General features: G+C 53.8%; 5 protein-coding genes across 5 annotated transcripts; 1 reads left to right on the top strand and 4 right to left on the bottom strand.

Annotated features, from left to right (window-relative positions):
* Nucleotides 1–11: 11 nt before the first annotated feature.
* On the top strand, nucleotides 12–4063 carry MORN2 (membrane occupation and recognition nexus protein MORN2). Its single transcript, XM_002368513.2, has one exon. It carries the CDS (start codon nucleotides 1134–1136, stop codon nucleotides 2529–2531), a length of 1398 nt encoding a protein of 465 aa, XP_002368554.1. The 5' UTR covers nucleotides 12–1133; the 3' UTR covers nucleotides 2532–4063.
* Nucleotides 4064–5155: 1092 nt separating this feature from the next.
* RPL13A (ribosomal protein RPL13A) lies at nucleotides 5156–9298 on the bottom strand. Its single transcript, XM_002368514.2, has 4 exons — nucleotides 8116–9298; nucleotides 6996–7113; nucleotides 6372–6547; nucleotides 5156–5922 (listed from the first exon to the last, which is right to left on the bottom strand). Exons 1-4 carry the CDS (start codon nucleotides 8377–8379, stop codon nucleotides 5620–5622), a joined length of 861 nt encoding a protein of 286 aa, XP_002368555.1. The 5' UTR covers nucleotides 8380–9298; the 3' UTR covers nucleotides 5156–5619.
* A 437-nt stretch (nucleotides 9299–9735) lies between these two features.
* Nucleotides 9736–18440, bottom strand: NEK (NIMA-related protein kinase NIMA1). The gene is made up of 5 exons (XM_018782159.1): nucleotides 17432–18440; nucleotides 16832–16967; nucleotides 16049–16358; nucleotides 14905–15259; nucleotides 9736–14556 (listed from the first exon to the last, which is right to left on the bottom strand). Exons 1-5 carry the CDS (start codon nucleotides 17671–17673, stop codon nucleotides 10803–10805), a joined length of 4797 nt encoding a protein of 1598 aa, XP_018636483.1. The 5' UTR covers nucleotides 17674–18440; the 3' UTR covers nucleotides 9736–10802.
* Nucleotides 18441–18976: 536 nt separating this feature from the next.
* TGME49_292150 (hypothetical protein) lies at nucleotides 18977–21050 on the bottom strand. The gene is made up of 13 exons (XM_018782160.1): nucleotides 20844–21050; nucleotides 20667–20775; nucleotides 20531–20604; nucleotides 20435–20478; nucleotides 20230–20371; nucleotides 19895–20175; nucleotides 19760–19838; nucleotides 19651–19691; nucleotides 19505–19596; nucleotides 19393–19450; nucleotides 19322–19330; nucleotides 19231–19266; nucleotides 18977–19176 (listed from the first exon to the last, which is right to left on the bottom strand). The coding sequence occupies exons 1-13, from the start codon at nucleotides 20983–20985 to the stop codon at nucleotides 19117–19119; spliced, it is 1167 nt and encodes a 388-aa protein (XP_018636484.1). The 5' UTR covers nucleotides 20986–21050; the 3' UTR covers nucleotides 18977–19116.
* A 93-nt stretch (nucleotides 21051–21143) lies between these two features.
* Nucleotides 21144–23963, bottom strand: TGME49_292160 (hypothetical protein). Its single transcript, XM_002368517.2, has 4 exons — nucleotides 23314–23963; nucleotides 22976–23122; nucleotides 22651–22851; nucleotides 21144–22509 (listed from the first exon to the last, which is right to left on the bottom strand). Exons 1-4 carry the CDS (start codon nucleotides 23494–23496, stop codon nucleotides 21991–21993), a joined length of 1050 nt encoding a protein of 349 aa, XP_002368558.1. The 5' UTR covers nucleotides 23497–23963; the 3' UTR covers nucleotides 21144–21990.
* Nucleotides 23964–24487: the final 524 nt, after the last annotated feature.

Consider the following 24487-nt stretch of genomic DNA (forward strand, 5'->3'; position numbering starts at 1 on the left):
AAGATACATAAGCGTTTTCAGCAAGCAAAAGCTGGAGCAGAAAATCACGCAGAGATTCCTAGTGAATGATGAACTGATTAGGTCGCTAGATAAGTCCGCATTCTCTCGTTTTCCGCGCTACGACTGGTGCGCGCGCTGTTGGTAGTTTGCCTTGCACTGGCGTCTTGCAGACACAAGACTTCCCCATTTTCACCCTTGAAGTTGTTTCTGGCAAGCTCACCGCCATTTTGCTCAAGTATTTTCGTTGAGGCGTCTCGTGCAAGGTGAAAACACTCAAGAGTTGCACGAGTTCTCTGCAGTATCAACTGCGGCCTCCCCACTCTGGCGAACTCCATCGTTGCATGCTTTCTTGCTCTGCGAGTAGAGGGAAGCTCACGAAAAGTCTGTTCCGCCTGTGCGTGTTGAACGCGTTTTCGGTAGCTGATTTTGGGGTTGACACAGTTTCTTCTTTTGCGTTAAGTGTTCCGTTTCTACGTACAACGGGAGACGTCTTTAGAGGCCGAAAGGTCGGATCCTGTCCAACTGCGCCATCTGTTCCACCGGTGCACTGCAGTGTCAACGTCCGCGGCCGTTCTCTTTTTCCACATTTCCGCGAGCAAAAAGGTGACTGGTAAACCTGTCAAGGGTTTCTCTTCCGAGGGTGCTTTTCTCTCGCTCTTCGATCCGGATCGAAAAGTGTGTCAGCAGTCCGTCCCCGAATGTTCCGATAATCTTCCTTCTACACCTTTCCCAGTCACTGAAAAAGTTCTTCTCTCTCCTTTCCAAATCCGGTGGCAGTCGCCGCAGCTACCGCCACCACGACAATTCGAGTCCCTCAACGGCGTTCGTAGTGCTTCTCGTGAGTGAGTGTGTCACCAAACGCATCAATGACTTTATTTTTGTCCGCATGTGCACGGAACGGCGCGTACGCATGCGTATCGGCGCAAGTGTTTGCTCCTCTGCGAAGAATTTCGTCGAGAGCTTTCCAAGAAACCTACGCCTCACGGATTCTAAGTTGAGTGTGCATTCGTAGAAGGCAAAGTGCACCTTATTTGCGCGCCTTGTTTTCGGTTGCTTCGGTCGAGCTGGCAGTCGATGAAACGCGTCTTCGAGGCGTGACCTTCTTCTTGTTTTACCCTGTCCACAGCCCTGCAATGGGCGCCTGCAAAAGCAAGCCAAAGACTAAGCGGCCCGCGGAGGCCGACGGCGGCAATGTCGCGGTCGCCGCGGCGCCGACGGCTGCCCCCGCGGAGGGCGAGGCAGAAATGCAGAAACCGGAGGGAGCGGTGACGCCTGCAGGGGAAGCTGCTCCGAGCCAGGCCAACGAAAAGACAGAGGCGCACCCAGAGCTTTCTGCAGCGCCCGAAGAGCAGCAAGGAGGCGCGACAGGGAGTGCAGAGGCCGGCGGAGCTGAGGCGTCGGGTGAGGCGGGGACCGCGGAGGCGAAGACTGGCGACGCAGCTGAGGGCGACAAAGACGCGAATGCGGCAGCGGGCGGCTACCACATGAGCGCGGAACCGGAAGTGGACGTGAGGACCGTCGAGGGAGAGGGAGCTGAGGGCGACCTCGTGTCGAGACCCGTAGTCACGCTGGCGAACGGCGTGACGTATACCGGCCAGTGGCTGGGCACCAAGAAGCACGGCCAGGGAGTGCAGCAGTGGCCGGACGGAGCCAAGTACGTAGGTCAATGGAAGGACGGATTCGCGGACGGTCAGGGGGTATTTACGCACGCGGACGGGGACTTCTACGAAGGCCAGTGGCGGATGGACAAGGCGAACGGGTACGGGGAGTACAGACACTCGGACGGAAGCGAGTACCGGGGCGGGTGGCGCGACGACAAAAAGCACGGCGAGGCCGTCGAGAAATGGGCAGACGGGTCTCACTTCGAGGGCCAGTACGCGAACGGAAAGAAGGAGGGCGAGGGTTCCTTCACCTGGCCCGAGGGCTCGCACTACCGCGGCCAGTTCCGCGAAAACGAAATCCACGGACAGGGTCGGTACATCTGGGCTGACGGCCGCTGCTACGAAGGCCAGTGGGCGCACAACCGCATGAATGGCGAAGGTGTCTTCACCTGGTCAGACGGGCGCAAGTACGTCGGCGGGTACGTGAACGACAAGAAGGAGGGCCAAGGCACTTTCTTGTGGACTGACGGCCGGTCCTTCCGCGGCGGCTGGCTGAACGGCAAGCAACACGGTGTCGGAGAGTTCACAGCGCGCTCCGGGGAGAAGAAACGCGGCATCTGGGACCAGGGCGTCCGCCAGCGCTGGCTCGAAGACAACGAAGACGTCGACGAACACGGCCAAGTAGTCAAAGTCAACGTTGAATCCCGCTCCGCAAACGCCGCACCCGCCAGGACAGATACAAACGCGATTCGCCAAACAGCCAGCACTGCCGGCTCGGCGCAGCCCGCGACTGGCAGCAGGGCCTCGTTGAACGGAGCGCAGCTCAGCTCTCAAGGCAGTGGGTCGGGCAGAACCTTGCACCCCGGAAACTCAGGCAACGCCGAGCATACCCAGTTCCTCGGTGTCGAGAGCGCTCCTGTCACAGCTTGACGCTTCTTGAAGATCAGCCTCGCGCGACAGCAAGCACTGACCAAATGGCGACAGTGTGGAGACTCTTGCGGTTCTGCTTCAAGTATAGACAATATATCTCCGTATGGCTCAAGCTATACGCAGAATCGCAATGAAAAGCAAGCTGAGTAGTCCGGAACGCAAGGTGGCGTCAGCATAAACGTGAGTGCACACGACACCCACGGAGACCGAAGATGGAAGATGTCTTCAGTGTATTTTCTGACTGTGTGGAAGACGGGAAGCTGCGGGAGGAAAGGCGCCTTCGGTGCATGTGTGGGTGTGTACAGAAAAAGATCAGGGAAAAGTTGAACCCCCGTCTGTTCTCTGAGTGACAGAAATGCCGTGATCGGTACCTGAGTGCTTATGGATCAAAAGTGACACACAGAACTGTGTTTGAGAGTTTTTGGCAGAAATGTAGCGGCATCAGAAACGGAGTCAGTGTGCACAAGCAGGTTCTCCTTTCTGGCGTACTTGAGTGGTGCACTTTTCTTTTGGACTTGTGCCGCGCCGAGGTCGCAGTCGTGATCTTACCGACCGGGAACAGGGTGTGGCGTGTTGCCTTCGCAAGGCGTTGTGCAGCCATCTCGAGTGCGAGAAGGGCTCAGGTGTCTGTACGCGCCAGGGCACCCTCAGACACTCTGCAGTGTGGCCTCACCGCTGAAGCTCTTTCGAAAGGCGTGTCGCTCTTCGGTTTCTGTTCTCAACTCTTATATTGTCTCGGATGTGGTGTATGTCTTCTGCACCCGCAACAGGGTGCGTGTGTATATGTGTATGTGCGTGTGTGTACGGATGCATTTATGCATGTCTGCACGACGCGTCAGCCAGGAAAGCAAGGTGGGGCCGGAATTTCGCGCAGCCAGAAACTGTTGCGAATGCTGATCGAGGAAGTGCTCAGTGGCCACTCAGTTACACGGGACCCAACTCGTGTGTGTTTCAAGTTTCAAGAGCGCAGGAGTTCGAACAGGCTCCGGTTTTCCTGTCGGCCTGAAGCCGGTGGCCGTTTGTGGGCATCCCCTGCGTAGTCTACGCGTGGAGACAGGGTCGATTGCCGCGATTCCTTGCCGCTCTTTGATTTCTCGTCCTGCTCTTAACGGCAGTCGTTTCCGCTCCGAAAGGTTGCGAGTTGGGTGTGCACAAGTGCTTCTCTTTCCAGTTGTCTTACCACGTGAAACATGGGCAGAGATCCGCACGTGAAGCTGATGCTGTTTTCTCTGTGGGGAGGACCCAACGTCCGGCGTTTAGGATTTCTCTCCTTTCACGCCTCAGACGTGGATGTCCCGATATCACACTGAAAAGCATTTTTTTCCGTGACGTGCGCCACCATTTTCCCGCATATTTCGCCTGGTGCCACCTCATTTTCGGCGCATTGCTCCCGCAATCTGCGAAAATGCACTGTGCCAGTCACTTCGTCAGACAAATGATTCTTTCCTTTCTCACGCACACATGAAATGGGGGCCAAACAAGAGGATGTGATTCAGAAACCAAAAAACGCCCTTTAATAAGGTCGAGTGTGGTCAGCGGAACGAACTGTAGGCCACTGACAACACGCCTCTCCTGAATCGCGTAGATCGGCTACGCTGCCTTTTGCGTGTCGAGCCACCAGTGTGACAAGCTGAAGACAGGCGGTCGACCTCTAGACATCGTCTCTTCGAGTTTTACATCCACTGTAGTGATCGGCTGGATCTGGGCTTGACCCACGGGCACCTGTCTGCTTAACGAGTGAAAAAGAGGCAACACAAAATGAAATTACGACGAGCATAGTGCGGCAGTCGCACTGTAAACTCTCTCGCAGGTGAAAAGGAATTAGCTGACGTACATCAGCACACTCCTATATATATATATATATATATATAGTCGTGGAATTTGAGTGATACATGCAGTCAAGTAGTCCTGAGTGCTACGCTCTGTTGTAGATTACTCAACCAGGCTGTTGCACAGTTGCCGTGCGCCGCAAGTCCGGCTCTGCGCTTTCGTGTCCGCAGTCGTGATCTTAACGGGACTATCACAGGTTGCTGCGTTTCTTCAAACAACCTTGTGGCTCTTTTCTCTCATCGTTTTCTGGGAGCTCATCGCTCCGTTCATTCTACTCTACTGTGAAAAAACAAGGGCTTTTGAGGAGACGTCAGCCAGAGATGTGTACGGATCTCTGTAAGTGGCCATTTTACGCGTTTCTTGACATCCCCTCGCGACACGTTTTAGTCCGCCTCGTTAAGCGGGACACTTTCAAAAGGACATAGAACATCAGGTGCAATCTAACCGCCGTTCCCCTCGAATGTCGTGGAGCGGAACGGGATAGCAAACTGTAGACAGGAAATGAAAAACGTACGCCGCAAGAGAAACACTCCTGTGTGATCCTCACGTGAGGCGTTTCAGGACGCGCAAACTTGTGCAGATGGAATCCAACGTATAGAGAAGAACGCCCACCTGAAAGACAACAGTGTGTCGAGTCCGAGCGATGCTTATCCGCCGAAGATCCGATGTCACTTTCGCAGTTGCGATGGGCTACGGTGGAGCTGAGCCTCATCTCGTAAAATGCGCGTGCATCCAATCTTAAACGGATATGTTTGCACGAATGGCTGCTCGGTGGCAATTCCAATGTACTGCGGAACTGCTTGTGTGTGGGTGTGTGTTTGGGTCGATGGTGACATGTCTGCCTCATCCAGTTGGGAGCCTAGAGTCGCTGAGAACTGCGAATGTGACTGGAAGCGCCACCCCGAAAAACCGGCTGCTTTCTGTCTTGAGAAATTTGCGACGTATCTGTTCTCTCAGGGGTCTTTCCTCTCTCTGCGGCATCTCCACGTGTGCCTGTCGTCTTCAGTGTCTCCTCCACGAACGCACATTTTTCTCCCGAGACAATGTTTACGTTTGCAGAGAGTGCGCAGATCTCTCAACCATCAGAAGAGTTTACTGTTCGGCAAGTCAACGCTCATCTCTCCCCGCTACACACTCTCCAGCGTTTAGGGGCCAAGACAGAGACTGAACCTCGCCTTGGCTTTTCTCTACCATCGGAGCACATGTGTTTGCATGCACGGTGACAGGTAGACACAGAACCGTGTGCAGAAGAAACGTCTTATGCGTGGCCGTACTGCTGCAGGAAGGCGACCTGGTCTTTGGGCAACGTCGTCTGAGCGAAGCTCTTCGCTTCCGCCTGCATCTTGGTTCTCTCCTTCTTCTTCTGGTAGTAGGCGCTGGAGCGCGTCTTTCTCTTCTCTTCCAAACGCGCAACCAAGTCGCCGTGCGACCAGCCCACTTGGGAGGAAAGGTCGCCCAAACGGCAGAAGTTGCGCTTCGGCTTCAGACGCACAATGCGCAGAGCGCTGGGGACAACCATGCGCTTCTTCCTCTCGACCATGGTCGGAACGCCCTCGAAGACCTGAACACACCGACATACGGCGCCTTTTGCATGTCACGAGCCATCGCCACAAAACGTCACACATCTACCAACAAGAAATGAACCACATCGACAGCGCCCAACTGATGCATATACATATATATATATATATAAACTGCACATATATGGCGACTGCGCGCATTTCGGCCATGAAACACAGAGAAACGAGGGGTCACACAACCATATACGTATATATATATATATAAATACATCTATATATACATGTATTATATGAGGGCGTTTGCCATGCAGTCTTGACAGGCGAAGCGGGTATCTGCGCCGCGGCGGAGGTGAAATCTGCGGTTTTTTCTAAACTATCGAAGCCCCTCCGTGACACCCTGCGACCTTTTGTCTCTTTCGAAACAGTCCCTGCAGCCCGCTGGTCTTGTCCTGTCTCCTGTACAGCCTGTTCGGCCTCCCCTTCTTCACACCTGGAGTCTGGCGAGAGCCTTCTGGCCACGCTCAACTTTGTGTCGCAACATGCCACGAATCGTTCTCCAGAGGATCCGCGAGGGGGCGCGGAGGTGGTACGGTCCGCGTCTGGGGTTCGAGTTCATTCGCAGACGAAGGAAGCGCTGGTACTTCAGTCTGTTGCGATGGAGAGATCCTGAAAAAGAAAGTTCCGAGAGAAAACTTCAATCGAAAACGGAAGCACAGCCACGCCCGCCGAAGCCTCAAAAAGCCCCACCCACACACACCTAGCCACAGTGCCTCTCCTCCCGATTTAGACGCGCATGTGCGGCCAAACGTCTTCATGATCCGTCTGCATCGAAGCCAACCAATGTAGAGAAGAGCACATGTACAATACACATGTATGTACGCAATATATATATATATATACAATATATATATATATATATATATATATACAGATACGCAATATATATATATATATATATATATAGATAACCATTGATGGGTGGTGGCGAGATGACTAGAACGGCCGTGGGTTTCAGAGAGCAGATTCTGTGGTTATAAGGCGCGCCTGTCTCTGTTGGGATACAGTGAAGATGTTGGGAAGGCACAGACGAAAGAGACATTCGCAGCGCTCTCACCAGAGATGTTGATATCTTCGCATCTCACGCAGATGATCTGCTGGCCCTTGAGCAGCTCCTTGGCAACGACCGAAGCCAGACGGCCCAAGAGATGGCCCTGGCAGTCGATCACAACGACCTGAGAAACGAAAGAAATCAGGAGAGCCAACGTGGACAGAAAGCCCAGGAGCCCAGCGGGGGCGACACTCGACCACACATCTACACGAGAACAGCCTTCTGCGCATTTGAAAAACGGAACTGCAGTGCCAGTCGCGCGACGCTTGATGCCTGCTGGACAGAAAAACAGCGACGCAGTCTTCGTCCTTCTCGACCGTCGCCTAAAGCTGCCCAAATCCCGAGGATACCTTTAGCTACCGGCACAGGTACACAGGCGTGGAACAACATGTAAACTGTTTCTCCACCTCTGTCGGACTATGTACGAGCAACTTTCCGCAGATGGAGCGGAAAGCCACTCAGACGCGTAAAGCGGGAAAGGCGACAAGAAGAGATTCTCGAGCTGAGTCACCAAGGCTACGCTGCCGAAGTCGACCGACACACACGGTTAGGACACGGTTGGAGACGCGCAAAACTGGAGTACGTGGGGATTTCTCTTTCCGGAGAGTAAAGGTGAGAAAGGAAAATCGTTTTCTTCGTCAGGCCCTCCAAATTAGGGTATCCCTTCCAAAAGTCCCAGAACGATCAGACGCTTCTTGCATGCTCTCGGCCGGCCGCCACGCTTCCGCGCCCTCGGCCGCTCTGCAGCGCAAGAACCCAGGCTTTCACCATTTGAAAACATTGTGGAACGACAGAGCTCTTTGCGCCTTAACAAACAAGCAAAAATGGCGAGACAGAGTTCTCCGAATCCGATATCGCGGCGTTTTTGATTCCGAGACTTCTCGCTCCTCCTCCCCACAAATCCTAACGAGGCGCTTTCCTCCAAATCCCTCAGTTCCTCCCTGTCGGGAGAAAAAAGGGGGAAAGTCGACTGTCTTCTCTGTAGACTTGCGCATTTTAAGAAACGGGAGAAGGGTATACTCCACGAAAAACGGGAAACACGATGCACAACGACACGGACTCATGGGGGAGGACGGCGGGGAGAAAACGCGGAGGGGCGCAATTCGCGGTTCTCGCAGTGGCATACCTTCTTGAACGTCATCTTGGAAACTCTCCGGGTACAGAAGTCCTTTGAAAAGGTGAACTCTCTTTCCTGAGCTGCGACGTTCCACGCATCAGAAAAAGAGGAGACACAAGAATGACGAGGTTTCTTGGCCACGACGAAAAGATCCAGAGCAAACACACCCTGGCTGCCCTCAGCTTGCACAGAATATAAGACGACGCGTACATGCACAGGCCCACATGGGTGTGCTGTCGCTTCCAAACCGGGGATGCTGATGGAAAACATCATCCACTCCTTTGCGCAATTTCACGCAGGCCAGCGAGACATCGACAGCTCCTTGCATGCAGTCTAAGAGGAAACGGGATTTTTCGAGTTTTCGCCGGAGAGTCGTGGCGCACGCAGATGGAACGACGGAAGTATGATCTGCCCAAAGTATCTGGAAGGATATCCTACGGGTTTGGGGCACACGGCATATACTTTTAGCGGCTTAAGTCTGACGTAGATTTAGAAAAACTCCATATCCAAACGATCTGTCCACTCAGGGGGAGCAAATAACGGTTTATTTGAAGCGTGGCACTGGTCCCGAACATGTCACCTACGCTCGAGGAGCACAGGAACCAGATCGGGCGTGTCAAGCACCATGTATGCTGTAAACTGCAAAGAAGAGAAGGAAATATGCTTCTCGTTCGGGATGCTTGCGAACCAATGGACGGTAAACGTTTCATCAAGGGAGCTGGATCTTCTCTCGGGGGAAACACCCAGGCTTTTACCGTCTTAACAAATGGGTGTCAGCTCGCGATTCATCCATTGAAGAGAGGCTTCATCGTTAACACTCCAGAATTTGCTGAAAATGCAGGGTCCAGTACTTTTGAGCTCCCCCCGAGGTACCACACAAACCTCATATGTATCGGTGAACGTCAATATACTGCTTCAGATCTTCGGACGACTCACCAAGACAAGTAACCGCAAGCTGGCAAAGCGGTTGGTCCCTGAAGGGGGCAAGTTCTGCTGCTGGTTTTTAGCCAGATGCTCAAAAAGGGATCCTAATGGAACACCTTAATGGACAACAGTGAGCATATCCCCACCAAGGCTGTAAAAATGCCGCAGCGGAGAATCACCCGGCGGCCAACTCATGGAGCAAAAAGGTACACAATGAGTTTTTTTCACTAGACTGATAAAAAGCTGCCCAAACGATTAGCAACAAGGCTTTCTTTCTCAGTCAGGGGCGCGGATAATGGCTTGACCAAAAGATTTTTGTGCTCCCGTCGACGGGAAATTTGTGATGAGTCGTCCGTAAAACAATATCTTCAGATGCTTTGTGCTCCACAGTTCACTTCTAGGCCTCCAAAAAGAAGTTTCACACTCGATCTCGGGGGGCCACAGTCGTTTTTCGATTCTTCAAGGCTCACCGCCGCAAGCGAGCTTGGTTTCCTGATGTGCGGACAAGTGCAGGAGACCGAGTGTTTGTGTAGTATCCTTGCTTCTCTGTGAAGGTGTTTAATCGTCTTATTCCATTCTGTGACCAACGCGCAGATCCTAATGGTGAACCTGCTGAAGTCCGGAGATGTGTAGGCCGACTGTCCATCGGAGAAAAGTTGCAGATTGCTTGAAAACCCACTAAGGGGCCAAGAAGGTTCGCGACAAGGCCAGTTTCGCAGCAAGGTCAGAACCTCTCTTGGCATCATTCACTGCACACTGTAGGTTGATAGGCATAGATATGCAGACGTGTACAGGTGCCCGTAGATGGCAGCTTGCCTGCGCAGGTTGCCCCCTCTTCGATCCGCGAAAGTTTTTGAACGGTCAAGAAATCGCGGAAAAGGTGACGTAGGCAGGTCTCACTCAAATTCTTTATAAACACCAGTTTTGTTTGCTTGCGAGGGGACGTATGCCGACACCAGCTTCCGAGAGGCTACCTCCCGCCTAAGCTGTGCGTGCACCCTCACAAATTCCGAACGTACAGGTACGCCATCGAAGAGCGTCCAGAATACAGATTTCAACTGTTCTACGTCGCACCCCCCCCCCCACACGACCTGAAGGGACCGCAGAAAGCTCGGGGAGCGTTTAGAATGGTCAGAAAACCAACAGAATACACGGCTTTGTTCGTATGCATGTGCATGTGGCTAATGTTTTTTGCTCAGTGGCACAGGCGACCCGGGCATGGTTCCGCTGCAAGGCAGCGGCGCTTTTGGGCGCCTACGTCACCATGAAGCTGCGGTTCACCGTCGTATGGTTGAACCCGTCGTTTCGAGCAAATCAACCGAAAAAGGTTTTAACGGCTGAAAGCCCCGCTAAAACAGCCTGCTCGATAGTTCGACGGCTTTCGCGACATCTACACGTGACGCAACTAAGGCATGCGCAAGCCATTCCGAGAAGGCAAATGCAAAAATTGGAAAGACAGTAGAATGGAAAGCAAGATCTACTAACCCAACAGAGAACTTTTTCCCTTTATCCCCGACATCCATGCCCGTGCCTCTCGTTCTGCACGAAGACAGTTTGCCCGCGAGGTCCCAGCACAGGCAAATCCTCTGCCGTGCGTAGCGTCTACCACGAACAGGAACCGCGAAAAGGGAGCAAAACTCAGAGACGAAGAGGGTTGAAGAGCCTCTTGTGCGCTGGTGCTGTCTCCTCGTCCAAGTCTGTGTGTTTCATCCCCGTTTTCCGAAAGAAATGGAACCTCTGGCTATCTAAGACTTCTCTCGGCCCCCTCCAGTCTATCTGTCACCGCCCAAGCACGAAGACCGCGACGCAGCTTTCTGCTGGCCCTCCGCGAAACCAGTCAACAGGGACGACGGATACGGCGCGACAGCAGCGTGGAAGTTCTCTGGCGCATGTTTCTGTGCGGTCCACGCACTATTATCGTACAAGTCGCAGTCGTCTCCGTACGTTTGCTTGCTGGCAGGCATGCCACTCACGGGCATCTGGCCGTTAGCGTTGGGGACGGTGTTCTCTCTGTCTGCTTCGCCGTCTCGTCGAGACAGAGACTCCGAGGGCGCCTCGAACGCAGAACACCCGGATTCGACGCCTTCCGCATGTCCTGCCCGTGGCGCGTACACCGAAAAAGAGGTATCATGTCCGACGAAGGACCCCTGCGGGCCTCCTCTCTCGATTCCTCTCGGCGATGGTGCCATGTGCCTGGTTTCTCGCGTCGGTTGTTCGCCGAAAGTGAAGTCCTGCGTCTCGAAAGGCCCGCTTTGGGAGAAGTCTCTTCCGCCAGAAGCGTGCGTCTGCGTGCTGTCACCTTTCCGCGCAAAGTCGGGAGACGCCCTTGTCTCGCCATGCTTCTGGAAGTGACTCCCCTCCGGTTGACCTCGAGAAAGCGGGGCGTCGGATCTTTGCAAAAACGAAAACGAACGAGGAGACACAGAGCCATGCGCATCCACACGCGAAACGTCCCCTTCCTGTCTCCGGCCAAAGGCCCCGCCGCCTTCGTGCACACCGCTGCTGCTGCCTTGCGGAAATTTCTTTGAAAAGCTTCCCGACGACGCGTACCGGGAACCAAACGCAGTGGCGCCTTCCGCAGAGCCAGCGCCAAACGGGGCGCTCACCCGCCGGGACATCGGAGTCCGCTGCAGAGAATTGGTCGACCGGAACGCCCCACTGTCGCCTGCCAGGCCGTTTGGTGCCGGGGTTCGGAGGCCAGTTTTGGCAGAGAAGGATGCACATGTAGCAGCCGGACTCGGATTTCTCCCGAAGGTGCGTTCGTTCCCCACGGGGACAGGTCCTGGCGTCGGAGACCCAAACGTAGGCGGAGAGAAAGCTCCGCCTGACCCGGCGTGATGGCTGTTTTTGTCGTCCTCGTATCTCTCGGTCGGAGGGACCGAGAAGGACGAGCAGGCCTCGGAGACACCGGGGCGAAGATGTGCAGAGTACGGGCTCCTTGCCCCGTCCCCAGGGGGAAGATCGTTGCGGGGCGACCGAGGCGAGTAGAAGACAGGCGCTGTCGGATTGCTCCACTCGGTCTCGGCTTCCTTCTTCTCCGAAGACGCATGCGTCGGGTGGGCGAAGTCGAACGACTGTCCCTCCAGGCCTCCAGAGCCCACGGGGCCGCGGTCCAAAGGCCCGCCAGTCCGGAATCCGGGATCCAAGGAGACACCTGGCGTCTCCGCTCGAGGCGGCACGCGACGCGCTCCGACAGGAGTCCGGTCGTGGTGGCCAGGGCGAAACGCGTGAGAGAACGGGGCCTCTGCCCGTTCGGCGTCAGCTGCGAGAGCATGGCGATGCCCGACCAGACGCGTCGTCCTTTCTTGTGGAGCGGAAAACGGAGCTGAAGAAAGCGGTCCCGCGGACAGTCTGCGCTCGAAGGTCATGCCTGCCAGAGTCGGGGCCAGGGCCTGTCTCTGCGAGCTGCGAGGAGACACGCCGCCCGCGGGCCGCGAGACGGGGTGGTGAGGGAACCGCGGAGACAGCAGCGTCGGGAGGCAAGCGCTCGACGCGTGCTCTTCTTCGTAGTCCAGGCGCTTCACACTCGGAAAGGCTGACTGGCGACGCCGAGGAAACTGGTTGCTGGCCTGGGCTCCAGGCTCCGGGTACGCGGGAGCGGCGGGGTGCGGGAGAGCAGGGTACGCAGACGGGTGGTCGGATGAGGAAGGAAACGATTTCTCGTTGCCTTGCCATGACCTAGGAGAGGGAAGAAATCTACCGCATGCGCCGGCAGCCGATACAGTCGAGGAGCCAGCGGCTCCGCGTCTCCACTCCGCCGGTGCGCGAGCCGAGGGAGCGGGATCGCTCGGAGAGGCGTAAGTGGACAGACCCGCGGCTGTGGAGCTTCTTCGGGTGATCCGTTTGGATGAAAAGGGAGACACGGACGGCGCGCCCAGCCGGTCCCGGGCCTCGTCCGACCGTCCGTTCGGCCAGTAGCCGAAACTCTGCGCTTCGCCTCCGTCGGTCCTTCCTTCATCTCGCCGGCCGCTTCTCTCCTCGAAGCCACTGTCTCTCGGATCTTTCCCCTCTGTCGCGGGGCTGGCCTCCGCCTCAGCGAATCTCCCCCGTCCCTGGAAGCAGTGTTCCGACTCCCGAGCCTCGTCCGGGTGGCCAGGCCGCGAAGTTCGCTCTGAAGAGAAGGAGCTCGCTGGCGCCGCAGAGGGCCGACCATGCACATGCAGGCCCTCTGTCTCCTCGTTGCCCCAGGGCGCGCCGGGCTCAGGGCCTCGCTCTGCCCGAGCGAGGGCAACTCCACTGGACCCTGCAGCGACAGCAGGCCGGTCGTCTGTGGGGTATTTCATTTCTCGCGACGAGGCGCGCCTGAGAGAGGAAGGTGACACCGCTCGCGACGAGGAAGAGGAAGACGCGGCAGAGGACAGCCGCGGAGGCGCCGGGTCCCAGGGCGAGACGGCAGAGTGGAACGCCGCCGGAGGTTCGCTGCACCGGCGCGAGAGGCCTGAGAGGTAAACAGTTTGGCGGGCCGAAGTGTCAGAAGCGAACGAGGCTCGGTCTTCATTTTGTGGGTTGCCAGGCCTTGGCTTTCCCGACGAAGCGCCGGAGAACCGGCTGGTGTCGACCTTGTTTTGCGACGCCGCGCCGAAATCTCTCGCCAACTCCGACCCTGGCCTCGAAAACGGCGCCTCTTCTCTTCGTCCTGTCCAGATGGCCCCGTCCCGGTCGTCTCTCTTGTGGGTGTCGGCATGGCGGAGTCCTGGAGCTTCTCTTCGGTCTTCTCGGTTCAGCGATGCCCCTGGCATCCGGCGCGTCACCCCACTCCCGCTCCCGAGGCTGCCGCAGCCGGCGTCGTCGCCCTCTCCTTCTTCTTCCTCTTCAATCGAGGCCAGGGGCGCTGAAGGATCGGGACTCATCGACCGGCCCTCGCGTTGCTGACGCTCGAAGGCCGAGACCGCCGCGGCTGCAGTGGCTGAGGCGGCCCGGCGCGTTCTGTCTCTCTGCGTTCGTTCGTTTCGCGCTTCGTTGGCGGCCCCGTTCGCGGGCGGCAGAAACTCCGACGCATGCGACTCCGGAGGACTGGCCTCAGCAAACGCGTGGGGTGGTGGCGCCTCGGCGAAGAAGCCCGGCCGTGCTTTGCTGGCGAGATCGAAACTCTCTCGCGAGGGAGTCTCCGGCGGCCTCCCGGGGCCTGGCGCCTTCTGAGAAGGCGCAGACGCGCCGCTAGGTCCTGCGGAATCCGAAGAATACGACGAGGACCGCTGGTGCTGATAGCGACTGGAAGCAGAGGCACTGGCTGGCGAGCTGGCTGCCGCATCGTGCGAAGACGGAGCGCTGAAGGAGGTCCTCGAGGATGAGCCAGGAGAAGTTGTGACAGTAGAGACAGTGGAGACGGCAGAAGACGGGGACCCGCGAGCGGGCGAGGCGTTTCTCGGAGTCCACGAAGGAGCAGACGAAGAACGGTACAGAGGAGGCGGGGTGTACGAACAGCCGCGAAAGATCGTGTACCCCAGACACTGGAGAGCCGAGGGCCGGTTGTTCGGATTTGGCTGGAGCAGAGACGCCATGAGAGCATTGAGGGAGTCGGAGAACCTGCAGAGGGAGAAGGGAGAAAACATGTCGGGTGGAATTCAATTGGGGACTGTCCCAGGCGCGCGGGAAGATGGTTTCCATCTCGGCAGTGGACACTTTGGTCTCGATGAAAAGAGCCAGTTCCCCGGATCTTTTCAAAAAGGACGATGCACAGCCATGAAGAGACGACACCACATATCGTGAACTGACTGTTGCGACTTGGTTGAAAAACGTAAACGTTTTAGCGAGAAATCGGAGCCGCCTTCCGCTCTACATTAGCTTCGTCTGTCGAACGGAGCGACCTGGCTTCTGATCTCTGCCAGCGATGCTTCTTTCTTCGAACTCGCCTTTCTCTTTGGGGACGCTTACCCCGGGACCGGCAGAACAGGCCCGCATCGCACTCTCTCCTTGAGCTGGGGCATTGTTTGCGCCTGCGCGAAGGGCGTCTTCCCAGTGCACATTTCGTAGATTACACAGCCGAGCGCCCACATGTCGCTTTTCACGTTGTAGGTCTTCTGGCCGTCTTCAAGAAGTTCTGGCGACCAGTAGTATGGCGTCCCCACGCACGAATGGGCCATCGAATGCATGTTTAGGTGTCTAGACAGCCCGAAGTCTCCGAGCTTCGCAATGCATCGAGACGAGTCGTCCGGATACTCGGGGTGGGACGCCAGAAAGATATTGCAGGGCTTCAGATCCCGGTGCAGTACACGGCGTCTCTCCTGGCCTGCAGAAACGCGAGGACAGACCGCGAACAAGGTACTTTTCTTTTTGTCGCCTCGGGGCAGAGGCCATTGTCGTTTTCGCCTAAAGCGGAGGCGATCAACTCGCGGGAGGAGAACATTCCTCACTTTGGGAGTTCATGCCATTGCACTGACAGCACTTTGTCTTCTGGGAGAGCCCTGGATTATTCTGTGTTTCCTGCTCCAATGCACAGCTGCTGCCCTGTGCTGAAAGAAAGTAGATCCCATGCACTTTGAACTTCTCTTCCACTTCTAAACAAGACTCAATAGACGTTGAAGGTAGAGCAACAACGGATGACTCACTTGAGGACGTGAACCATCTTTGTACTCAAAGGAAAAGAAAATAACAATTATTCCCTTAGCAGTGGCGAACGAGTAGGGATAAGAAACGTTAGACGTTTAGTTTAAATCAAGTAAATATAAGCAACCGGCTTATATTGAAGAACCAAGAGCTTCCTTGTGAAAATAAATACTTTAAAGTAGCCAGGACGCATTAGAAGATTTAAGGTTTTACTGTTAATAGGGGCAAAAAATGCTTGGATAGGTATTGGAGTTTCAAAAGTCTTCTACTTACAAGATGCTATAAATAAAGCTCCTTTTTTCCTTTAAAAATAATTTTATTCTATGTATTTTTTAAAAAGTGCCCAGTTTTATTTTAGCAGAAAAAGATTTAGTTTACATAAATCCTGAAAAATTTGCAGTTTTTTTAGTTTGTAGAATTAATTTATTTTTGAGGTTCTGCGACTGCATTCTTCCACTGAGAACGCACTTACCGACACCCTCGTGGCAATAGGCGAGGGCATGGATCAGCTGGACGACGACCAGAACGATTCGGTCTTGGTCAATGCCTCCATGGTGTTTGTGAGCGGCTTCGATCTGCTTCGCGAGATCTCCAGCGTCGCAATATTCCATAACGATGTACAGGCACTGCCTCGATCGGCAGACAATGCGATCGTGGTACCGCACAATGTTTGCGTGGCGGAGCTCGCGCATGACGTTCACTTCCGACACAAGCTGTTTCTTCTCCTTCTCCCTCAGGCCTTTGTAAAATACCAGCTTCCAACAGAGGAGGGCCTTTGTCGCCTGGGGAAACGCGACAGAACACGCGACAGGAACGAGAGGCTTCGACCACGGAACCGAGCAAAGTCTGAGGAGAGAGGCGTCTCTCACGCGTTTTTTTTTGCTCAGGATAACTCGACAGAGGCCATGAGAAGCTTCTGACATGGCTAGCACCCTCGCAGCTGCCTCCGATTCTAGAGGAAGAAGTGAAATGCGTCCCTCTCATGACATGTTCACTTCAGAATATGTTGCGAAAAAAAGTACCTCACCAAAACTAGACTAAATGCATCCTGGAGCATTGATATTAGGAAAAGACAGACGGTGCATGGGAGCGGATGCATGCGTCGACACCCCTTCTCATCTGTCTCTGTCCACCCTTCTGCGAGATCGCTAGCAAACCCTCCAGAACGAAGCAGCGGAACGAACTGGATGTCTGTGTTCTGCATGCACTGGGCACAGCAGAAAGCCATCGCGCGTCCTTCCTGTCAGAACCTCACTTTATGGCGGATAATGAAAACCTCTCCAAATCGTCCTGCACCAATCTGTCTAATCACTTCATATTGAGAGAGTCGCGCCTCTTCGTCCAGAGCCACGGGGAGCGGCGTCGACCGCGGTGTCTGCGCTCTGCAATAGCTATCGCAGAAGAGAAAAAAAGAAGGAAAAGAGTCCAGACACGGAAGGGGACTGAAGAAGTGTAAGAGACACGCATACTCAAGTTGGCGCATAACCTGCCATCGAATTTTCATCATAAGGGTGGAAGACTCTCATGACCCCTGCAGACGGAGGTGAGCACTCGAAAAAGAGAATTCGGAAAGCTCTCAGCTGTCCAAGACTAGGCAAACATTTACTTCCTGACACGCCAGAACCGTACAAAAGACGTGAGCAACGGCTGCTGGCGCACTCGAGTTACGCGGGATGGCACAAAATTCACTGCGGGGACAGGTGAAGACGAAAGGTTCTTCCCAGTGTGGGAGGCCCATTGGTTCCCAAGAACTTGTGCAAATTAGAGAAGGCTTCCTGTGTGTTATGGTGGAGCTCACAGAAGCTGTGGCTTTTGTGCAACAGAGATTCCACGCGCGCGAGAACCCCCCGCTTACCTCGAGGTGGGCTGTGCGGAATGTCCCTCTGGATCTTGGATGGGTTTTGACGCCATCGCGGATGGTACAGAGCTGCTCTGGCGGGAAGCCTGTCCTTCTGCTGGTCTCGGATTCTCCTTAGTGGCGTGACGCCCTCCGTCACTAGGATAAGCAGCAGACGGCTGCTTGGTAGGGTACTTGCCCAGCGGCGCGGTATACGATGCGGGAGGCATGAACCCGCTTGGACCACCGAACTGCTCCATTTCCTGGAGCAGCACGTAGCCTAGATGGGAGGCCTAAACAGACTTTGCCTTTGCCGAGACTCTCTCCAGGAAGAAATACCCGGGAAGAAAAACGCAAGAGTGGAAGACGAGATCAGGTTTGCAGGGGAAATGAGGAGCTTCTCAACTTCTAGGAGACCCAACTGAAACGTTGAAGTTTTAGAAAGTGGCCAGCAACTGACCAAACAGGAGGACAAAGAACTGAGAAAGTTCGGCAGAGCGGAGAAATCAACTCGCTGTCCGTCCGCGAGACACGCCCGTGTACGAGAAACCCTCGGTGAAGGGGGTGCACATGCACCTCCTCCGCCAGGCTGGGTTGTTCCCTCGAAAGTAAGAATCCTCCTCGGTACTTCCAGATGAAAATGGACGCATGTTAGCTACCCTTCAGTAGAGGCAGAAGACTTTACCGACGGCGAGTTGAGGGTTAATTATATGGCGGTCTTGTATCCACAGTCCTTACAGGAGACGGCGACCCATTGTCCAGAGGAGAGGAAGAAAGCAATCACAGTATGACGAACAAGGTCAGGAGCATGGCAAGTTGGCTGAGTGGTAGTCGAGAGGTAGAATGAACTACTACGAGTTAATACACGCCGGCAAAATTGACAAGGGGGGCTGCCGACAGGACGGATTGGGGTGACCTCTGGCAGTTGCGAAACAACTGAATCGCAAATACCGACAGAGCAGAGAATGCTGGTCCGTTCCATATGAAACATCAGTCTGCCGCAAAAAGATTATTCCTCCATAAAAATGCATATTTCGATGTGTTGAAAGCCGCCGTTCACTGTCGGAAATTCGACGTTACGTCTGAGCGACCAGGGCTCCTGGGTTGGTGGCTCTACGCTGGCGGGTAGGTGAGTGGGGGGTGGTTACAGTTTCGCCTGTGAAAAGACGGATCAGGCGTTTGTGCATTGCGAAGTTGAACACTAGTTCCACCCAGAGGCATTCTTAATCGGTACCGAATTCAAAGCTGTTTTTAATACAGTCCGTTTCGGCATCACCAGAGAAGGTACGCATGACTACCTTCAACTAATGGAGAGCTTCTCCAGCTGATGTCAAATTTCCAGGTGGCTCCGCATCTGTCTGTCTTGGTACAGCGTGTCGGCCTACTTGTGGTGGTTTTCGAGACCATGTGTGCCTATTGCAATGCTACCGTCTCATTGCATTGGAAGGCACAGGCACCCAATGGTTTCGCTCTTAATCGCAGCGTCGCGACACGGTTATCCTGTAGTGTTGCTTCATCTCACGCACTACCCCAGCTTTTGTCTATTAACGATCGTTGGTCAACGATGCCACTGTAGAGTTTATGAACTTAGAACCGCAAGAGTGTCTGTCTCTTATAGTTACAGCCGCAGAGAAATAGACGCCACGCGTGAACTAACCCACACCAACTCTGAGGCACTGCTACAGCCATTGATGGGTCACGTATTAAAAATCGAAAAAGGGAATGCCTCCGATGACTGCGAATATGCCGTCGTCATCCGTGTCCTGATGGCACTGCTTATGATCTGTAGATGCCTCTGGAAGCCGGTCATCGCATACCTCCTCTTGGGTGCCTTCTAACTTGGTTTCCACTGCCTAATCGTGGTAACATTCATTCAAGTTACCTTTCTCGCTGATGCAAGTACTGTACCATCGGGGCCTGCAGTCAGACAGAAATAGGTAGAGCAAGTGACAGAATTTGTTGTGGGTATTTACCCTTACTTCACGTCCCTGAGTTTGATGGAGGAAGGATACTCGACGCAGCTTCCTCCGGAGACCGCTGTATGACATGAAGTGTGTATGTCGTCCAGAAGATGAGGCGCACATCACTTACGCCAACATCTTCTCTGCAGCCTCGATTCTCTTTACCACCCCGGTGAACTCTGGCACGATAGCAGTATGGAGAAAGTTTAGGTTTGCCACAGCCTGTAACTAGTGAGATAGTGATCTCTGAGGAGAAAACGGAGAAGTCTGTCTTACTGTCGGCCATGACATTGTGGCGGTCGGAGCGCTTTGCCCGTCTGTGAACACGCGGGATATGCATTTTTCACTTGTACGCCACCGGGTCACATCGATGGGTTCATCTTACAAACGGGCTCCGGCGAAAGCTTCTCCAGGGTCGTCGCAGTGATCGCTGCGGAGTTCTCAACGGTGTGAGAGTCAGGAACCTATAAACAAGACGGGTGCCTCAATGGTTATATAAACAACGACACTCCAGGGTCACCTTATGCAAGTGCATTGTCTGCATAAACGAACGAAGGGCGGCTGCCCTCTCCCACCCAACAGCGTCAGCAGCGACGCAGTGCTTCAGGGTTTTCAGAAACTCGACAGCCTTGCGAAGTTTCCTCTTGACTTCAGTTCGTGCCTCCTGAAGCTTGGAGTTGACAGTTTCTACGAAACTCATAGAAGTTGTTATAGGCTGAGTGTGAGCCTCCTCGAGTTGCCCCAGAATCTGGTACAGTGCTTTGGATGGCAAAAGTTCCTGGGCATTATGCTTGATTATGTCTGCAACAGAGCGGAATTGTGGCTTTTGCATGATCGCGAACAATAGCGTCCAACCTGTTTCATTCTCAAGGAGAGCTGTTCGGAGGGGCAGCACAGCTTGTAGGGCTTTTTCGGCTGTAGTTCGTAACTGAGCCGGCCGTTCTCCCAAGCGCGACCCTCCTTCGACATTTATGAGGACATGAAGGCCTGCAATGACCTGCTTACCGAATCGAGATTCAACTATCTATTTTCTGTCATCAGTTGCTGATCACGACATCACCTGTTCCAGTTTACGGCGCATCACAACAAAAATGCCCGCGAGGTCTAGAAATGCACTGTGAGGGGTTCCAACTTCCGTTGCTAATGATCTAATTACCGGCTGCCTTTGTTCCCAGGGGAGGGGCAGACATGAGTGCCATCACGTGCTTCATGTGCGAGGACAGCCAGTGACTGGGACATCGACCAGTGTAAACACAAGAACTTTTATTCAACGCTTCGTCCGCGGGACTTACATAAGTGTGGAAACGTAACCATACTGGATTGTAGCAGAAGTACCTTCATCGATAAACTGTCCAAGCTGCGGAACTTTCGCTTGAAGCACTTTTATTTGAACAGCAAGGCCTACAAACAAGCGATCATTGTTCAAGTCCATTTGGGTAGGTATGTGTTTATTGTTGCGGCGAACCCACCAGAAAGCGGCTCGTATAACGGGGACCGGAGAAGGGGCACAGCTGACTGGTCGACAGCCTGTGGTTGCCCAAGTTTCTCCGCACGACAGTAACAGGCGAAGCACAAAGCAACGCCCAAAGCAATGTACGCCTGAAGTTGCATCTTAATGAATTTCGAGAAAAGGCTACGAACAAACTACAACGGCGCCCGTAGTTGGTTTCTTCAGAGATACCCTGCTCCGGAGCCGCATGCAAGATGCGATTCAGTTCTGTGTACGTACAGTCAATGAGCGTGAGCCGGGAACCGTATTTCACAACGAACGGCCACTTCGATGTTCTGAGCGGTCAAGAATCTTGCCACATTGTGAAAAGATTTACCACATGTGCCATAGATCGTGTTATTTACGGAAACACGACATATCCCGCAACCTGAGAAGAGCCTGCACATCCGTGCAAGACACAAAGCACGGCGAATAGTGAACAGTGAAATCTGTACAATGACGTTTGCCCACAGTCCTTCCGTGGACGACAGCTCGCCACTCAAACAGTACAATCTGTCGAACAGCTACTCTACCTGCACACCAGGGGACGTTTCGATATCTGTGCCAAGAATGAACCCTGAATTGCAGTTGTGCAAGTTAAAATGCTTTTCTCGCATTCCCCAAGAGGGCTCTGGAAATCGGGGGTCCAGTGGGAGAAACCCGTGTAACATGAGCGAGTGTCGTGCCGGCTCTGACATGTTGAGCAGGCCCTATCAAGCAAGCGTTGATCGCGGAGTGTCAGAATTTCGGAGACAGGGCAGGCGACAACCGCAATACTGAGGCAAGCGGCTGTGGCTTCTTAATTCCGTCCAAGGCAAACTATAGAAGCTATCACCTGCGGTCGACTTTCTTTGCATCAACGCAGGTTACCTTGAACCTCGGTTTTCCCTTCTGCGCTACGCAATACATGTCTTATGATTGCTGGCGCGGACTGTTCGGAGTGAGCACATCCTTGAAACTTCCCCAAAAGCAACTGCGGTACTTCCACAGGTCTTTGACTGATTCATCACCGTCAGAGTAGTAACATGCAGATTGTTGGTCAACTCAAGCAAGCTCATAATGCGTTCACAGCGAAGAAGAAGCCTTTATCAGTTTGCCTCAAAAGGCTTAAAGATTTCTCATCAGCACTACACAACTGCCGAAGGCGCCCGTCCCGATATTGTTTCCCCTTTGCGTGGGACCTTGATGTTTCCAAGTAGATCATCGACGGTGGCGCTTCCACTGATCACCCAGTCTCTTCCCCTCTTAGTACTTTTCTTCTCGCTCGTCTCTGCGTTAGCTGTCACACGGAATGCATCAGCCCGCAGTTTCGTACTGGTAGCACACGGGGCCATAATGATCGGGTGAATGGCAGGTTTCGAAACCTCTGCTGTTGACACTTTACTGCTTGACGACCCCGCACGCCCTGCAGCAGCATCTGCCAACTCACGTTGTTTCTTGGCTTTCTTCTGTGCTGCTTTATCCTGTGCAAGCTTCTCAAGTCGAGCCTTCAGTTTCTCTTGTTCCTCTTCTGTCGGCAGAAGAGGTATTACATCTTCAGTCGGGTCATACGGTTGGCCGCAGTTCAAACAGAGTCGCCGACCAACGCAGACATCTCCAGAAGCCTTATCGTTCCCGGAGTCCTCCCGATCTGCACCTGGTGTCTGCTGGTAACACACACGATCAGGGACTAACAAAACACTGAAGAAAAAATAACAACATATGAACTACAATACAGCTTGCGGATGCCGGGAACGGCCAGAATTCGGTCATCATCAACGATATCACTAGGCTTCAGGAGCACTTACAGTGGCTGCGCGAGATGCCTTGTCGCTGCCGGATGAGGTGGAAGACAAGGATTGGCTTGCTGGAGCCTCTACGGTCGCCGCTGCGTTAAGCGCCTTTGCCGAAATGATGCAGCCACAAGGCCAGATAATGGATGCCTTTATGCCACTACGGATGTCCACGCGAGAAATGGGGCAGACCAGGAACTTGGTAGCCTCGTTGATCTGTGGACCCAGATAACAGCAGGCGAGCACCAACACCGTGAGGTCGCTCGAAAAAGGAACATAAGCAATTACGGACGACTTCCCCAGACAGTACGGAAGAGAGTTCACAAGCGAGAAACCTTACCTCTGTCTTGCATTGCTTAATGTCCTTCATGGATGTAATATGTTTCATGTGCTGAGGAAGTGCTTTTTCGACTAGCTTGGTCAACACTGCCTCTTTGCTGTAGAGGCGTCCCAACCTGCAGGCCACTATCGGCGGCCGCAGCGGCTCCTGTGGAGGCAAAAAACATGGGAGAACGACCGAACGAAGAAGACAGATGAGCATACATGCGCCAAAATAGACGGCTTTCAGCCTTCCGAGGTTTTTTTCCACAAGATACCAACGACCTCACGCGTCTCTGAATGAAGGTCGAACGAGCAACCATGAACGCGTTCCTCGTGTATTGAGTAAAAACGTCTCACCTGCGAGAGGGCACATGTGGAAAGTTGTAAGTCTCTCGACTCATTCCGGCCAAACCGTTCATCGCCCTCGCGGATTTGCGTATTCGGGACGTAGCCCATGCCTCCCAAGTTCCGCAAGAACTTGTACCCTTTAGTCTTCACCATGTCCGCCCGCGTAGGGACAGAGCCACCGTCTCCTCCCATATTGGCTATACTTTGGATGATCAATGCTTCGGTACGACTTCGCTCTGTTTTGCCTCGCCGTCGGTTCGTTAGATCTTGTAGAGGAGAGACATTACCGCCAAACCCGTTCTGTCACGCTAATCTGCTCAATTCCTCCAGAGTGCCTCCTCGGTGTTTCCAGCCCTGGTGGAGAAGCGAAACCTCCTGAAAAAGTGAGATATCCGAATATACTACTCACAGAACAAATCTGTTGACAATTTAAGGAGGAAAAGAACAACCACGCCGACAATTCTCTCCGGCTGTAGACGACGGCACTCAGCTCCTGTTGACAATTTACTGACCAGTACACGAGCTCGCTTTGCTGATTCTGGAAAGAGCCTCGCTGCTAAAACGACGCGACACGGAGGCTGACAAGGCCGCAACTTAAAAGACCAATATGCAACTCGCTAGAAAAGCCAATCGCTGTTAATGATCCGACGAAAACTGTGTCTTCGGCATGCACTGCAGCGGGCATGCAAGCGCCAAAAATCGAGCGACCGCCCGTTTAAGGACTTGCGATGTTCGTCATCCCAATCAGAGAGGCACCGGCGTCAGGAATTATGACTACGCGACTTTGTTTTTTTTTCATTACCAGGTAAAGAGTGAAAAAACCTTTTCCTTACCCGTAAGAGCGCAGGATGTTTTCAGCGAAGAAACACGCGTCGTTGATTGGTCACCTCGAGCTCTGTGTATTGACACTTTGAGAGAAAGGGATCGAGTTTCCTAAACAGAGATTATCGACGGTTTTCATTCGAGTCTAACGCTTCGAGGAGCTTTCTATCGCACCAAAAAATTCCTAGACTGCCATTCAAGGAAATTGGTACGTATTATCCAGAGCTGTTACACGAAATCAGAATGGGTAGTCCGTGTCTCGCGTACAAAGAAGCGAGCCTTTACCCGCCTCCACACCGAAAGAAATATCTAGCTCCTCTCGCAGTTTGTCGATTTATCAGGACGACGAGTGGAGGATCAC

Source organism: Toxoplasma gondii, chromosome IX (assembly GCF_000006565.2).
Source record: "Toxoplasma gondii ME49 chromosome IX, whole genome shotgun sequence".
NCBI classification, from domain to species: Eukaryota; Apicomplexa; class Conoidasida; order Eucoccidiorida; family Sarcocystidae; genus Toxoplasma; species Toxoplasma gondii.